Source organism: Oxyura jamaicensis, chromosome 1 (genome assembly GCF_011077185.1).
Source record: "Oxyura jamaicensis isolate SHBP4307 breed ruddy duck chromosome 1, BPBGC_Ojam_1.0, whole genome shotgun sequence".
NCBI lineage: Eukaryota > Metazoa > Chordata > Aves > Anseriformes > Anatidae > Oxyura > Oxyura jamaicensis.
The window spans coordinates 91,655,427-91,672,817 of record NC_048893.1 but is presented as its reverse complement, the minus strand read 5'-3'; the positions used below and the strand labels follow the sequence as shown (position 1 = coordinate 91,672,817).

The following is a 17,391-nucleotide window of genomic DNA, read 5'->3' as shown; positions in this document are numbered from 1 at the left end:
CACTCAGTTCTCTTTCTTCTGTACTGTAGATAACCAGATTTTTGACCCAATAGGAATTGGTCTTAGGGGTACAAAAAGATAGGAAAGGCCAAGGTGCTGTTTGCAGTACAAAGCAGGGGCTGAGGGCATGGCTTGTCCTGCCGTTTGCCTGCCTCTCTGCTCAGCAGCCCCAAGCACATTTCCACGAACACTATCAAAACATCCTCGTGATCATAACAGATGAAATACCAGAGATCTCGACAACCCTCAGTGTCTGAGCAAACACAGAAATTACCCTTTCAAAGCTAAGCAAAAGATACCATCTGTGCTTTGCATGCACTGTTTAAGATTTTAAGCCATTTCAGCAAACTTGCAAGCCTTCACACGAAGATCCAGTCTCTGTTCAGCATCTCCTGACTCACCAGGACTCTTCCAAAGGTTCATCCAGCAGCTAAGGTGCCGGCTCCTCCTGCAGAGTGACCTTCTGCAATGACAGTGCCATACACTTCCACTCAATGCAACTACCGCCTAGCTACCTCAACGCACCAGTGACTACGGTACTGCCATGAGCTTCCCCTCTCCCCTGAAGGGACTGCTTATCGCAGGCACGTACAACAGCCCAAGAATGCTCCTCGGCTTCTTCTGCTTCTCAGTTAGAAGCCCTTCCTAAGCAGTTGACTCTTGCAATAAACAGCTTTGTTTTGTTCAATACTACCCACACACAAACCAAACAAAAATTAAAGGAACACAAAACAGACAGAATTTAAACCGAGTATTCACCTTTCAAGTACTAGCTACTTCTCAACCATCCAGAATTTCAGCCAATACCCAATTATGCTGAAAACTGTTTTGAATGGCCGTGATCAGCCACATGAACAATTCTGCCCCAGGAGGATTTTCTCCCTCGCTGCTGGAAGGAAGGGTGCCTGCTCTTGGGGCGCCTGTAGACAGAAGCTGTGCACCCATGCATCTGGCAGTACCTTCTGTCAAGCAGACCCCACATCATTCTGCAGGTCTTCCTCTGCAGACCCTGCGTATTTCTATTGCTGATACAGAAATACAAGAAAGGACAAAAAAATACCATTCTCTAAGCAGCCTTTAATACTAGTTGTAATTTAAAGAAAGTCTCTAAATTGATAGAGAGTTGATTTCCAGCATGATTCTCTTAATGTTTTACCACACAGCAAGTTACTTGTTATTACCCAGGTCAGTCACTGCCTTTCCCAGAAGACCCCCCCCATCTCAGCTTCAGGAGGAGGCACTGCTATCAACTGCATGGAGCAGAACAACCCCAAGTTGCAGCTGATCCCTCAAGAGCAGCAGCTCAGCTTAATAAACAGCAGATCAAAAAAATCTGTGTTTGTTCTTCCACTATTTGCCCAATTAAGAACTTGACCAATTTCTACATTTAAGCCAGAGAGAGAATTTTCAGTCAAATGCAAAATGTAACCTCCAACACAAGTGGCTGTTTTGCCACTTAACCGATGGGAAACATACCCAATTGTAACCACCACTCAGCTCCAGAGCCTACCTGCGTTCTGCTTACCTTCCAGCTACACCTGCAATTAGAGCAGCTGGCACCACGCACCAGGTGTCAAGCTGGCTTCCCTTCAGACAGTGTGGAAGAGTTCACACTCTCCCTGGCTAAAAATCTGCCTGCAAGTTCACTGGCACCTCCTAAGATGCAAATACTAAGCCACGTGCAACTCAGGAATGATTCTATTTAGAGCTAATCACAGGTTTATGCCAACAGTGGAACTCTGCATAAAGGGTATGCATAAATTTGTCCCAGAGCACAGGTCTAGTTTCTGCAGTCTCATTATATGCTTTGTAAAGCATGTCTTCTGTGTGCACGTGTGCATACATGCACGTGTGCCTTGGTACAACATTGCTGAAAGGCACCAGACTGAAGCACAGACACCAAGAGCTATTTAACCTACTAGGGAAGCCAAGCTATGAAATCATACTGATTCTTGCACCCAAAGTCCCCGTGAAGATATGTCATTTTTGACCTGGAAAGACAGAAGCTGAAGTTAAAAGAGTCACACAGCATGCTAGTTACCATCAGTATTTTTAATTTTTTAAAATACACGAAATGGCAACTTAATACTATTCACATTTGACTTGCACTGCATATGTAGATATTCATTAAAAACAACTGGAACATCCCCTTCCTACAGGACACTTCAGACAGATTATTACAAAACGCTGGGCTAGCTAGGGACTTGAGTCACTTAATCCAGTCTGGTCTGCAGCCCCTCTACCTGTAGACCCCACAGTATGAACAGCAATGATTAGGCCCTGAACTCCTATCTCTGCCTTTAGGATTTTAAGATCTACAAACACAGCACTATCAGTTACTGCTCAACTGTCCAAAGACAAGGAAACCAGGCTCAGCCATTCCCTCCTCCTCACATTCTCGAAATGGATGAGCTGAAAGTAACCCAAAATCAACGTCTTGCTGATCTCCCTGGCTCACCAGCATTCAATATTCACCCAGGCTTTGGAAATCATTATTGATATTTCAATTCCTGATGGAGTGTTATCATGGATCCTCATCACCTGTACTACAGGCAATAGATGCTACACAAAAGTGTCTGCTGTTCAAGACAAAACTTGACCCATCCAACAGCATGCTTTTACCCCTGTTCACTCAGGCATGTGCAAGTATATCACTTCCCAATCACTTTGCACTGCATCTTCGAGAAGTTCCCAGCATGGTGTGTTCCCAATGAGAGCGTTGCTTAGGTCTGACTACTTGGGGGCATGACTGCAGGAAGGCATAGCACCTCTCAAAAACCCCGGAGCTTGGAGATTCTTCCTCAATGGCACCATTCTGCAAAAAGGAAGTGAGCTCAGTCAAAACAACTAACTAGCAATGTAATTTTCATTTATCAAAACAGTCAACAGTACAGAACACACAGGAGGATGATTATTCTCACATTGCAGTTGTTTTTATTTTCAGGATTTAAAACCCCAATGATACAGATGCAGAGTAAAGCAGAAGGAAACAGATGTCAAATCCAAGTTTATCTGCAGTTCAAATGAGGCATCCTGGTATCACAACACTGAATTGTACGGATGGATAAAGCATGGATGGCCAAAAGAAAGAAGAGACGCTGCACAAAATACAAATTAAGAATAGGTAACTCTTCTTCACCTGGCTCCCTTCACCCCCTTCAAAGATATAAACACAACTAGAAATCCATTTGCAGAATACATTTGACATTGAGCAAAATTAAAGAACCATCAAAATTATTTTGATACAGAGTTTACTTTTTTTTAAGAATACAATGCAGTTCAATTTAAGATACACAGACAGGAAATTATCACAGGTTTACAAAGGATATGAGCTGCACTGTTACCAGTGAACAACACAACATCCACAAGTGTTCAGAAATACAAAATATCATTAGATCCAGCAATTAGGTTAACGTTCCTATTCCACGCCCTACAATAAAGACTTAAAGCTTCTTTACAGGATTAAAGCCTTGAAGAGAAATAAATATGCATACACATGCACACAATTCTTCAATGAGACTGACATATTCAGTGGGACTGACTGCGTTAAATCGGTCTCTTACATTTAAAAAAATCTAAACCAAAGGACTAATAGGATTAGGACACATTTACTCATGACAAGTAGATCACTACGCTCTTACCCCCATTAGCCCAACATACATGCTGTTAGCATAAAATTTACTCACTCTTCAGCACATGCTCAGGCTCTTCTACAAGCCTGAGCCAAAACAAAGCTCATCAGCGTGCTCTGCTGCACAGGGGTCGTGGGCAAGGTCTCTGACCACCAGCCCTTCCTTTGCCTTGGGAAAGGGGCAAGCCCTGCACTGCACATAAGCCTCCCAGTGATGGCAGGAGCAGTGTTTCAGTACTGCAGTACAGCTTTTCAAGTCTTTATTCAAGCAACACCGACCTGAGTTTGCAAACATTTCAACTGAGCAAGATTTGTGTGCTTTGACAAAATGCCTGAGTGCACATTTCTCTGGGTCTAATCACAACCTTCTTTTTAAAAGCAGCTATTTGTAAATTAACTAGTAAATGGAAGCCCGTTCAAACACTGTGGACTTCTACCATAAAGCAAACTGAACTGGGACTCTTGCAAGCAGCAGCACCCTGCAGATCTCCACTATTTCTTCAGTATACGCTCTGGCTACTGGACATAAGCTGAAGAAGTGGTAGCCCTTAATTTCTTTTGGGCACTCAGAGAAGCAAAAATCTTTTTACACTGCTAAAAGGACTACACCTTAACATGGACTGAATTTTGAATCAAGTTTTGGGTTAGTTCTGGTCTCCACGTTAGACAATTCCTCTGTGCTCAAAGCAACCACTGAAAAATTTGCCTGAAGTTTTGTTTTAAGAAGTAGTTCTGATAGAAGAGCGTATTGGGGATATGCTGAAAGTCTTACTGAAAGTGCATATGAACTTGGTAATAAATATTAAATATTCAAGTAATCCTCAAGTCACACATGCTGTGTCAACTGACTTGCACGTGTAATCTATTTTAACCAAAACAGCCACGTCCTGTGAAGCTCTAAAGGCAGGCCTGTTAATTATACAAGAATGAACTCTGACACCTGAGACAGGTACACAAAGAAAACATTTCTAAATATTTAAGAGATCAGAACAATAGATAAGTATCTTGGATGATGCCCTACTCTGAACCAAAATCCCTGCTCTAAAAGCTTCATCATCTTTACAACACAGGTGCCTTCTCAACTCCATCAAATTATTTCAGTATTAGCAGAAAAATGTCAGAAGCAAAGATACCATTTGCTTTGCCCTTTCATAATCAGCATTTCTGTTCCAAACACTCCCAGTCTGACATTTGTCACTACTGACCACAGCACCTTGAAAGGTGCCTTGCCAGCACTGTTTCCAGTGGGATTCTCACCACCACAGCAATGCACCTGCAGGCTGGCAGCCCTTCTGCTCTTGTGAAGCTTGGGACAGCAGGAATTTGTGTTTTGTTCACCACAAAAGAAAAGCCCACAATTCCCAGCTCCACAACTGTTAAATATAATAGGACTGTAGTTTCCCAAAAAAGGAGCTAAGAGATTGATAGTCTGCAAAACCTATTTACAACTCCTCGTAGTTTTCACCTACAAGCACGCTGTAAGATACCAAGTCACGTACGCTTCCTAACACTCTCCTCCCTGCTGCTCCCCATCAGGATATGTACAGAGGTCTGCTGCGCCTCAGGCATGCCAGGAGAACGGCAACAGCAGCAGCGAGCTCAGCATTCAGCAGCTGCACATTAGGAAGAGAAGCGACAGTCAAACAGCATATAAGTAAACTGAATCTGTAATAACAAACCCTATGAATAATTATTCAAGAACACACATTTCAAGTATTTTGCTTCCAGTAGCTACTATTTACCCGCTTTTCTTCTCCCACTATCTACAGAAAGACCAAGTCCACAGAACAATTCTCCTCGGGGAGTTTTACATCTGAACTATTTACAAGTGACTTCTACTGCTTTAGGAAGATACAAGCAAGACTGAGATGATATGCAACAGACAAAGGTCTGCATCAGCCACATGGAACCCTTAGCCTTCTCCTGCATTAGTGTCTGTCTCCATTTTCCTCGAACTTAGAGGCACAGCACCATGCGGGCTGCTAGCTGTTCCATGCTAGAGCCAGCTGCAGCCCACTCAGAGGCCAGACTCACAGCTGAGTCTCTCAGAATGAGCCGAGCCCACTGCCATCCCCGCTCCATGCTGCTGCCACACACCTTGAACGTGGGCACTGGATGCAATCCACTGCTGTTCCCTGATCCTCACTTCCTGCCCAGCTCACCTTCTTATTTTCCAGCATTACACAAGTAATAAGAGGTCATAGCTCCAAGCCCAGATCCAAGATGAGCTCAGTTTCACAAACTGGGAGGGCATCTGGATATGTCGTGGGGCTCTGCCCGAGAAATACAAGCCCATTATATACGATCAGCTTTGTTTTGGGTCATGCTGTGTAACAGGAGAAAGGCAGTTCATGTTACTTCAGACAGTTTAAGGCTACCCTAAAACCGAATCTAAACATCTGCATTAACGTCACCCAGAGTATCTGCAGAAGATACCATACCTGCCAATTGCCCTCTTCGCTGCTGAGACTGTCAGGTTCCTCAGAGAGGCAAAACACCAAGCACTGCTCTCCATCAACACAGGAATCTCTTTGGACAGACCAAACTGACAGACCTGTCTTCCTCCTACTCCATTAATCCTAAACCTAAGTTTGATTTTTTGTCTCTCTGCTAATACTCTCAGCACCTAGCACTCCTTTGTCCTATTTCACGAGGCAAGAGAGAGCAGAAAATATCTAAAGGAAATTTGAGGTCAAGAAACTTGAGTTCATACTCAAAAATACCTAACCAATGCCCTGAGTTACAATCACCACATCTCTACTGAAATAAATAGAACAGAAGGACTAACAACACAGGCAGTATTCTGCACACACAATATAAATATTTGTTAAGCCTGAATAGATCTCTTGAGGTAGATATATACAGTACAAAATATATTCAGGGTCAAATGCAAACATCATACATATTTCATCTTCTCATCTTGTCCTGCAGGAGACTTTGCAAATATGTTATTTCTGCCTCAGAGGCATGCAATGCAAGTTGCTCTGAGGTCTGAGCTCTAAGACAATTTGTAGGTAAAAGACCACTGAAACCCTACCTGTACATTTAATACTATTACGGAGTTTCAGTTTTGGCCATGCAAGAAGTACACGAACAAGATCCAACTATGGAAAAAAACAGGTATGTTAATTTTGCGAACAAAATAGCACTGTTCACACCATGTTCCAAAAGTTTAATCAACAAGGTACAATCCAAATCCTCTGCTGGTGTTTTCCAAGTTTTATATTAGAAAGTGGAACTTGAGTTCCTAAAAACTGCTTTGAATGACTTCTCCCCCCTTGCTGAAACACATGAGGAAAGGAGAAAGACCAAAAGACAGATCCCTCTCTACCCCCCCCCCAGAAAAAAAGGATGTTATTTAAAAGAAATGTGAAGAACTAATGAAAACCCTGCACCAAACATAAATCAGATCAGCCTGCTCAGAACTTGGCCAAGGTTCACGTGGAAGGTTTGCAAACCTTTAGGTAAACTTGTCCTGAGTTCAGAGTTGTGACCAACAAGCAACATGGTTTTGGATTTCTGTGCTGACATACCACGATGGCAGACACAGGATAGGATAACAAGTAATAAATCCAGAGAGTTGTTTTTCTTTTGAATAAACCACCTGTAATGATGATCCATTCTCTTATAAATAGCTCAAAGATTAATACAAGTTAATAACCACTGAACAATTATCACACCAACAGTTGCCTTATGAAGATGATCAAGAAGTATCTGTTAGCCGGTCACTTTTTTCTTTCAAATCCACCATAAGCAGACTGTAGGGCTGCTATCAGCTGGTCAATTAAGTGCTCAGAAGTACCAACATATGACTGCATCAGCTCAAGCATGTGGTCATGTTTTGTTGTGAATTAACACAAATCTGAGTATGACTACACAAAGAGTTAGCTGATGCCTGCTCGCCCACGTGGGTACTGCTTACTTTCTCTCAAGTGGTCAAAGGCTGGGGAAATTCCTCCCCTGTAGCTGCGTGGGTTCTGACTGCAAACATAACATTTGGGTCCGATTTAGGAATTCGCTGTATATTGCCAAAATCAGATTCATTATTTAGGTTTTGAGCAGTCCCCTCTCAGTTCTAATTTTTTTAATACCAAGCAAACTCCCACTTGGCCACATCTGTCCACATAAGGAGCATCTGGGTGAGAAGCTTTCCCCACAGATCTTGATGGATGAAATAAGTGACCAGCAAATGAAAGAGAAGTTTAAGGTATGTCTCACAACATGAATTCAGACTGAGTTATGATCCTCATTATCTGAGGACTGAATATTGTCCAGATTTCCAAATTAATACCAGAAGAGATACACATTAATACTTCAATGCAACCCTGTTTAAACGTAAAATAAAGAGGTCCAGAAAGAGTTTGGAGCCCAAAGAGAAAGTACATACCAAGCCTTTGTATCTCAGGCCCAAAGAACAGTTAGGATATTCACAGTGTAAAACAACTTGCCCCTGAACAACAATATCACGCCTTTTTTCCTCCAAGTCAGTCAGAGGTAGTGTCTAAAACAGTGTAATGAATACAACAGCAGCATCCAGCTGAGACCAGCTATGCCTGAGGTGGCCAAAGAACGAAAAGGTCTTGGCTGCCCTGGTAAAAATGCTACAGAAGGATCAGCAAGGATCCTTGGTTTGAGTCCTTGAGTTGAGAAATAAGCAGGATGCATACAGGAAGACACGGTGAGCCTAGTCACCAGGGAGACACATACAATAATTGGGTACATCTGCTTCAGAGGCCAGCCTCTTGTTGGCAAGCAGACAACACTCTGTACTGCAGCAGATGTGTGCATAACTTAGTCAAACATGTAGCCACAAAAAGCCATGCAGCAGCACTCAGACAGTACTCTGTGTTCCACTCAGATCCACTACCCCCCCCAGAGAAGAAAACCTTCTGTATATGATTTTTAACCACAACTCCTCTACAAAACTTTGTTTGAAATCGAGATTATAGTAGGTTTCACTTAACATGTTTAGCATAGCTCAAAGACGTTCACAGAGGAGTACAAGTGGGACACATCAGGATTTAGATGTAGATTCATCCTCTTCTAGAAGAAGGTCATTTAATGCAATAACTGTAGCAGCAAAGTCAACCAGCTCCACAAAGTCTGATGTAATTATGTTCACACCCATAACACCTGGTTTCTGTGCTTTCACCCAATTCAAAATCATGGGCAGGTTCCTAAAGAAAATAAAAGAGAAGATTAAACATTTTAAGAGACACTCTCCTCTATAAACACTTTCATTATTTTGTATACAGCATGCTGTTTGCAAGTTATGCTATCTCACATTTGTGATTGGGTCTTCACTGCCACCCAAAAAACACAATCAGGATGATGAGAAAAGTGTTTAACGTAGCACACTGTCATTACTTGTCTAATAGGAATGTTGGTCAGTCAATCTAAACTACCATGTAGACAAAGTAAGATTTGTGAACTTTATTTTCACCTAGCAGACCGTGCTTCAGGAGTTAATGCTGCACTACAAGAGTTTCAATCCCAGTTTGTTCTTGCAATTTGCACCAGAAGCTTATTATCTCAGACTTCAGCATGGCACAAGACAAGGCCCTCTGGCCCAAGGTGTCTGTCCCCATGCCCACCTTTGCCCGAGGGCAGGCAGGAAAGAAGCTGTTGGGGACAGCACACAGGGCATTTCTACCAAACACCTTTCAACCTCCAGACCCACCCAGAACAACAGGATGAGGGAAAGCAAAGCTGAGTCCACCCTCTGGAGCTCAGCTCCAGCTGAGCATCCCACCACACGTTATTGCAACTGTGGAAGGGCAAAGCGTGCCAGGAATTGTTTCAGCTCTGCAGTGGAGAGAAATTTCAGTTATTTCTTGGACAGACTGCAAGTCAGGAGTCTGCACAAGTTCTTTTGTACTCTAATATTCAAACCCCAGGGTTTTCAGCACAAAGACAAATGACTAAGTATATCAGAATTATTTAAATTAGTGCTGTAATATGCATATATTAAACAGGAGAACAGCAGGCACAAGGATTAGCTAACAGCACATGGATAAAACTCAACCACCTCACTGCTCTCGCTCCAGAAAAAACAAACAACTTCAAGAACTAAAAGAAGGAAAAGTAAAGGAAGAGCTGCTGCTTGTACTAAGTGGCAATACAGCCTTTGTCAGCTGAATGCAAATGTTGCACATTTCTCCTTTAGACAGAGCTCAGGAACACTTCAATGTTCATACTTTGGCAAAGTTTCTGTATCAGAAAGCAGACATCTACATAATTGCCAAGGCAGATTTGTGCACACAGATCAGCCACCACGGATAAATGCACAGGAGAAATCATGCTTCAGCAGACCATGGCCTCCATTTTAAGTTTTCAGTTCACAAGTGGCAATGATGGGATGGGGTGGGAAGGAAAGGACGGAGCTAAGCAAGGCATACAGATTCTCAGAGACTAAAAGTCTAGGTTGGTGCCAAAAGAAAATCACTTGAAACAATACTGTTCACTCATTCCATTAAATTAGATTCTTTACCAGTTTAAAAATAGAAATTCAGTGTGATCTGGCTGAGTTTAAATCATGAGACAGCAGTACATTAAGCACACAACTCGCAGTAAGATATCTATGGTCTCTGCTAAGTATTCCCAGCAACCACATGTATTTACATTCGTGCAACTTGTGGCAGCAAGCACCAGTCTGAAAGCACCTGAGCACCATCTAGTGTTTAATGCTGAACACACTGGTACGAGCCAAGAACAAGCCGAAGAGGATACCTGAATATATTGTGGCAAACACCTCGCATATTTAATCATCTCTTTCTAGCCTCATGTCTCTAAACAGGAAGGAGACTGAAACCTCCATGACTTACACTTTGCCCGGAATTTCCTTATTTTTGTCAGCAGCTTGTGTGATTGCAAAACCACAACATTTGCTCTTTTTAGAAAGAATTTTTAAGAAAAGCAGTGACACTGACTTTTGTCTCAAAATAATCATACTGTAATTACTGCTAAAATGAACAATAATTCTCCCAAAAAGGGAACATGAACTGGCAGCTATAGATGTGGGTGGGTGTTTACTCAGTGCTTACTATGAAGCTCAGTTGCCAAGATAATTACAATGACAGTCACAACAGAGCCCATTAAGGCGGTTGTGCCCACCTACTCAAGTGTAATTTAGAACTTAATATCACTGTTGCAAGATAACGTGCTAGTGACATCAAAACAGGCACTACTAAACACCAAGACAGGAGACTGGATCCTACCAGGACTGTTAAGAGTTTTGCTAAGTTTTGGCAAGTTTTGGCCAACAGGCTACAAGGTAATACGGTAAAGCAAAACCACATAGACCTTGTCCTGTTTATGGTGTTAACGTTATCAAAAGTTACTGGCACTCTGCACTACATACAGCCAAACCCTTTTCTAATTATCTTACTAATAAGGAAGTTGTACAATGGCCAATGGGAAAAGCAAAGTCAAACTGTTCATTTAATTTTTCGTAAAAACCCTGAGATAAATTACTGCCCCATGTCATTCAATTTGGGTCATGATAGGAATCGGACTTGTCCAGAAGAATGCAAAACAGAGCCTGCAGAAGACTTGCATTTTCTCCTGTAGCACAATTTCCTCCCCCCCAGCCCCAAATTCAAGTTTTAAGTTGGGAACACCAGGTGCAGTTTTATGGAATTACACTCAAAAAGCTCCAGTTACCAAAAAGCAAACTTATGCTTACAATATATACGTACACATTTACATTTCTATTTTTAATATGCCATGATTTTTAATGACTGCAAATCTCTCACCCCAGCAATGGTAATGAAGCAAAACTGCATGCTCTCTAGAAGGTCTGAAAATCCTACTTTTAGGCAAACATTACAGTTACTTGGTTCCTCAGTGCCACTTCAACATGAAACGTTTTAACAACAAACGATCAAGGCAAGTCCTTACCTACGAACAAGCGTGTTCTTCAGACCACGGATTAGATGTCGCGCAATAGTTTTCACTCGAGGGGTAAGAATTGCTTGAGAAACATGAAAAGTCCCATAACGACTTCGTTCTTCGAGAGTGGTCTCCAGGAACTGTAGGAGTTTGTGCACGTTGGTTGTATTAGCCCATGGTGCTGGCATTTTATTCCCTGGCCATAGAAAGGGAAATTCCCGACACAAAGGGTAGTGGTAGAAAATAAGAACCTAACAGAAACAAGAAAAAGTAGAAAAGACGTGTGAGATATGTTCATCTGATTCATGTCAACGTAGAGCAATGCTAGGGCCACATGATAGAATGTGACTGTCTTATATATCCTTGTATAACCACAAGACTGGAGAAATGGAGATGGTTACTGTATGTATATAGCTGTTGTGTTTGGTGATCAATGTATGGATATGGTTTTATATTCGGTGGTTAACGTCTGTATATAGTCCTTGTGTTCTGTAATGGCCACCTGACAGGAACAGCCTGGACCAGTGTTGTTGCTAGGCGGAAGACTGGGGGGGGCGGAGCATGCATGTGGTCTGGGCTCGGGAAGGTTCGAGAAGATTCCAGCAGAAGAAGGCATGCTCGAAAGAGGACACACCCACCAATGAATATGCATTAGTAGAGGAGATATAAGCCCGAAATGGGAACTGTGGGGTGTGCGTCTTGGTGGAACAGAGACTCCCGGTGCGCCTAGCGCTGTTTGCTTGCCTTTATTCCTCTAATAAATTGCTAACTTTAACTGGAATTCTATTTGAGAATCAATCATTTATCACAGACGGTTATTAACTAAAGACGGTTCTTAACTATTTTATTTATAAGCAGCATGGAGCACTACTTAGTGCTTATGCGTTACTACTAGAACTAGCATAGCAGTAAAACCAGGATTAAGCAAAAAAAGGTAATTCCTCCTGAGTCATAACTGCCAAGAAATTTACCAACAAGAGCTGAGATCATTTGGATTAGCTAGGAGGACAGGATTACTTCGGGCTTTACAGGTCATCAGTTTAAAAGGAAAGAGTGGCCAGGAGCATAGTGTCATGTCATTCAAAGCATCTCACTTGAAAGCATTTCAAAGCACTGTCAGAGACCATAACCATCAAAGTTAAGGATTTTAGCTATCTTGCTATCTCCTACGTAACTCCTAAATGGAGGAAGCACACCAGGCCATCCAGCATTTCAGTTTCACTTACTGGATGTTACTGAAGTCAGCCTTTCTTTCAGTAATGCATCCTCTAAATCAGAGAACGGTATTTTATACCTTCTAAGGTATAAAATATATATAGGTCAGCACAAAGGTGCAACACTTACCAACCAACCTTTCAAATGATCCTTTTTTGGATCCTAGCAGACTTGTGAGGCAAAGCAGTAAGGGCCTTGTGAAAAACAAAGTTGTGTTTTTGCAGTAGAAAATTACTTCTCTGTAATCCAAGGGAGTTGTGTAGTCATAATAAGGAGAAATGCTAAGTAGGTAAGTGGACAGTAGAAGGCCTCACTGTTCCAAAATAAGGTAGCAGCCTGAGAAAAACAGGATGAGCAGTGTGGGAACAGTAAAACAAGGATCACAAGTTCTCAAAACATAAGAAAGGAGAAATTAAAGGGTTACAGATGAGCTTTTTATGTAGCACTAGCAGTAATGCCAAGGGATAGATAGGCCCTAGAAACATTCCACAAAACGTGAGGGGCACCTTCCTATACATTTAGCAGAGCTTATTTGCCCCAGCAAGAGGCCTGTGGGAGGGCAGTGTTATCCATTCTAAACTGGTGACTTCTCTCTGGTCCTACATACGTCCATTACTGAACTCTTTATATCACCCTGCTTTCATTCCCTTGCTTGTTAAATTTTCCTCAAGAGACAGTTTCATGATGTTCTCTGTGGTTGGGAGAAACTCCCCCCCTCAGCACACCCCTGGCTCTCACTTGTTATTCTTAGTTGAAATCCTAAAAAAGGCTGGATGTCTAAACAAAAGTTGGCAGTGTTTAGGCTGACATGTGCCGCTTTCGTGTTCTCTTGTCTGGTAGCTCCTGCTTTTAGCCCACAGCCAGCCTGTGCTTGGGTTTTTTCTCTCCCTTGGAGACTTTCCTGGGAGGCCGTTGACCATTTTGCTCTGAGTCCTTGACTGAGCTGCCATGGGAGTGTTGGTTACTCTCACTGATACTCCTGTATTTTAGTAACATACAATTAATATTGTGAATAGTGAGCTGCGAGAGGTGCCCACCACAGTAAATTATGAGGCAGAGTTCCCAAAGGAGAGAAGAAGAAGAGAAAGGGAAGTGGGAAAGAGAGGAGAGGATCCTCCCTGCGCCCCGCCCTGCCCCACACAAAATGCCTGTGCTAACTGCCAAGCCAGTCCTCTCCTGTTGGCACGTCCTGTACGCGGCACTCCTGGCACTTTTTATTTAGCCACTTCATGACTGGCCTGTGCCCAGCAAGGCGCGAGGGAATGGCATGATATGGCCCAGGGTGGACATTAACCAAGACAGACACATCCACCATGTGATCCCCTCTTCATTTGCCTGCCCCCATCGGGACTTCCCTTTGGCACCCTGAGGTGGCCTCGCCACCTAACGAGGACACAAACAGCCAAGGTGTTGCTGCTCTCCCAGAGCCACCCTGTGCCTGCCTTTCACTTCCCTGCCAGTGCTCCCAGGATCTCACAGCAGCACAAGAGCCCAATGAGGGACATCAAAATGGTCCCATGAGCCCTGTGCAGGGGCTGCTCTCTGAAGTCCCACTCTGCTGAGGTGGACAGCACCGTCAGTGGTGCCATGTTCTTCATCCCACAGCCCTGGTTCGTCGGTGCCACGGTGAGCCTCAGAGCCCTCCCAGACATCTCTGCTCATATCAGTGAACTGCCCAGAAGAGGTGGAGTTGTAATAGGAATGGGTTTAATGGATTGAACAGGGCTAGGAAGAGTCAGTGATGGGGAGGCCGCCACGTTCCTTTGCAGCTTCTGTCCCTCGCAGCACAGGCAGCAGATGATGTTTTCCGTCAGACACCTGCTATCCTGGTGCCCAACCCGGAGTCCTGAGGGCGGTGCTGAACGTGGAGCGTGGCACGCTGCTCTTAGAGGACTGATGGCAGTGCCGGGGCTCTGCCAGCGACCCTGCAGGCAGGCCCCAGTAGTGGCGCAGCTTCTTCTCCTGGATGTGCATCTCCAGGAACTCCCGCACGTCCACAGGCAGGAACAGGGCCTCCGGTGAACAGAAGTAGGAGGGGGCAGGACGGGAATGCATCAGTGTGGGAGCTGTGCGACGTGCCATCCTGTATGTGTACCTCCTGTAGGACCGCTGCACCATGGTGGGGAGAGCTCCCAGCTTGGTCTCTATGGACTTCCTCAGGGTGTGCATCCGCAGGAGCTTCCAGAAGCCCAGTCCTTCTTCCAGCCTTCCCACAGGAAGAGGATCCACACCAGCAGGCAGGACGCCATCCTTGTGAGCCACATCAGATCCTGTGGTGGGGGGCAAGCTGGCCTCATGGCACACAGGAGCCATCCTGATGAACTCCTCGGCCTGTCTGAGAGGCCCAGCATCACAGGGAAGCGTGGTTGCCCCCTGGGTGTTCAGTGCAGTATGCTGGGAAAAGAGCCTCCTCTGCTTCCTCTTCCGCAGCACTGGCTGCCACCTGGACCTGAGGGTTGTTCGCATGGCTGGGCAGAATGAGCTGGCCGTGGCCCCGTGCCGCCAGGAATTGGTGGAGTCCCGAGAGAAGGAGTACAGACCGCAGAAGGGTCTTGCCTGCCTAGCCAGGAGCCGCTGCTGCCTCTCCCTGACAGCCTTGCTGCAGCGCCCACAGTCCCAATCATAGCAGAGCAGCGTGCCCATGGGTCTGCTGCCCACCCAGAGCATGCTGCTCCTGCAGCCTTCTGACGCCTCAGCATCTGCAAGAGATGGGGCACGCAGAGCGCTGTGAGCAAGTGTCTGTGGGGATGGGCCCTGCGCCGGGGCCATGTGGCCAGCTGGCCTCTGAAGGTGGGGCCTGGCTGCCCCCGGCTCGGATGCAGCCCAGCCCTGGGCAGCAGCGGGGCCCGAGGGGACCCCGGCGCCTGCAGGAGCCAGGGCCAACGAGAGCTCTGAGTTGTCTGTCTTGCGGCACCTTCCACTGCCTTGACTCCCGGCACACACCTGCTGGCAAAGAGCAGCACCCCAGTGAGCCTGGCCCCAGCTGAGCCCACTGAGAAGCCTCGTGTCCTGTCCCACGAGGGATCCCCCTGAGCTCCCTGCCCTGCGGGGCTCCATGAGAAGGGCTGGCCTGGAGCCTCCCTCCTACCTGGTGCCGTTTGCCTGAGGCGCTGCGGCAGCAGCACAGGGTAGCCCAGGCCACCAGGAGCAGGACGAGGCCGGGGCCGAGGCAGAAGCAGCCGTGAAGTGCCAGTCCCAGGGCATCCAGCATGCTGGAACTGGAGACAAGCGCCTGTGCCATCCTCTGGAGATGCCTCTCCGAGCGACACTGGCCTCGGTGGCTGCTGTCACTGGGGGATAAAAGCAGGAGTGAGACTGTGAGGTCGCTGCCAGCTCTGTGACACCAACGAGTGCATCACAGAGCCCAGGTGGAGGGCACAGACATGGGACCAGAGGAGGGCATCCAGCAGGGCCAGGGGCTGGGGGCTCTGCAGGGAGCCCCTGGGCAGGAGGCTGGGGTAGGCCATGCCCTGCTGTCTGGGGAGAGCCATCCGTGGCTGTCAGGAGAGGGCAGTGAGACCGAGAAATCCATGCGTTTCCCTGGCCTGAAGGCTCCTGAAGCCTCAAGGCTCCAGGTTCAAGGGAATTGCTGCCCATAAAAGCTTCTTCGTGCCACCCTTGGGGCCATGGAAACGACACCTGCAAACAGTTTCATTTCCTTCAGTGGCAACTGCCTGCATCCATTTAACAGCCAGGTTATTTTGCTTTGTTTGCTTTGGGGATGTACAAACAAGCATTCCTAGAGTTATTAGAAAGCGCCTCATAGCAATAAACTAATTACGCTCATCACCAAAAGTTATGGTGTCTCGCCATCTATCAAAGCACATATGATGGTCCTCATTGGTCAGTATGGTTCATGGCTCCTGTCCTTTACAACTCAGAGCTTTAGAGGGTCAGTGGATGGAGCGGTCCTTGTGGGAGCTCCCCCAGACAGCCGGTCTCTTTGGGCAATCTCACTTCTAGTGTCGACTGCCGTTGTACCACACCTGAGAATTCCTGGGGGAACCACAGAAAGGCTTGGGTTGGAAGGGACCTCAAATATCATCTAGGTCCAGCCCCTTTGGATGTTTTTTCCAACTTCACTGATTTTATGATTCTATGAAATACATTCCCTTCCCCCATCTTGCTCATGCAGACAGACAAATGAAGGCCATCAAGCTGGTGCTACGACTTCTACTTGGTAAATGCGTGCTGACTGTTCCCAGCAATCTTCCATGTACCTGTTTGGGAATGGAATCCAAGGGAACTTACTGCATGTTCTCTGCAGGGATGTTCAGTTGCCCTGTTGCTCTTTGAAACTACGTAAAGAGTTGCATCTACAACCTCCTGAAGCAAGTTTAGAGATGCACAGCGTGTGAAGAGCCACTTCCTTCTGGTTGTTGAGAACTTCCTAATGGCTAATTTAATTTCTGGGCCTCATACAAGACACAGTGACCAAATGTGTATTATATATCCTCCCCTTGTCCTTCATGCTTTTATAGATCTCTGTAGTAGCAAAATAACAAAAGATGTGAAAAAAATATGTAAGACAAATGCTAAATTCTGCTTTTCTGTCTTTGTTCCACGCAACATTTGACTCCTTATACTTCAGTTTGTGAGAAACAAAGCTGTGTTTTTGCAGTAGAAAATTACTTCTCTGTAATCCAAGGGAGTTG

The 17,391-nt window shown here is 45.2% G+C and overlaps 1 protein-coding gene across 1 annotated transcript in view; it reads right to left on the bottom strand.

Annotated features, from left to right (window-relative positions):
* Positions 1-7,360: 7,360 nt before the first annotated feature.
* PLCXD2 (phosphatidylinositol specific phospholipase C X domain containing 2) overlaps positions 7,361-17,391 on the bottom strand; it is a 25,420-nt gene continuing 15,389 nt past the window's right edge. The window contains exons 3-4 of the mRNA XM_035315137.1: positions 11,531-11,772; positions 7,361-8,808 (exon numbers count right to left, since the gene is read on the bottom strand). Coding sequence (XP_035171028.1) covers positions 8,646-8,808; positions 11,531-11,772 — 405 coding nt within the window. The 3' untranslated portion in view covers positions 7,361-8,645. The remainder of the gene's footprint in view (positions 8,809-11,530; positions 11,773-17,391) is intronic.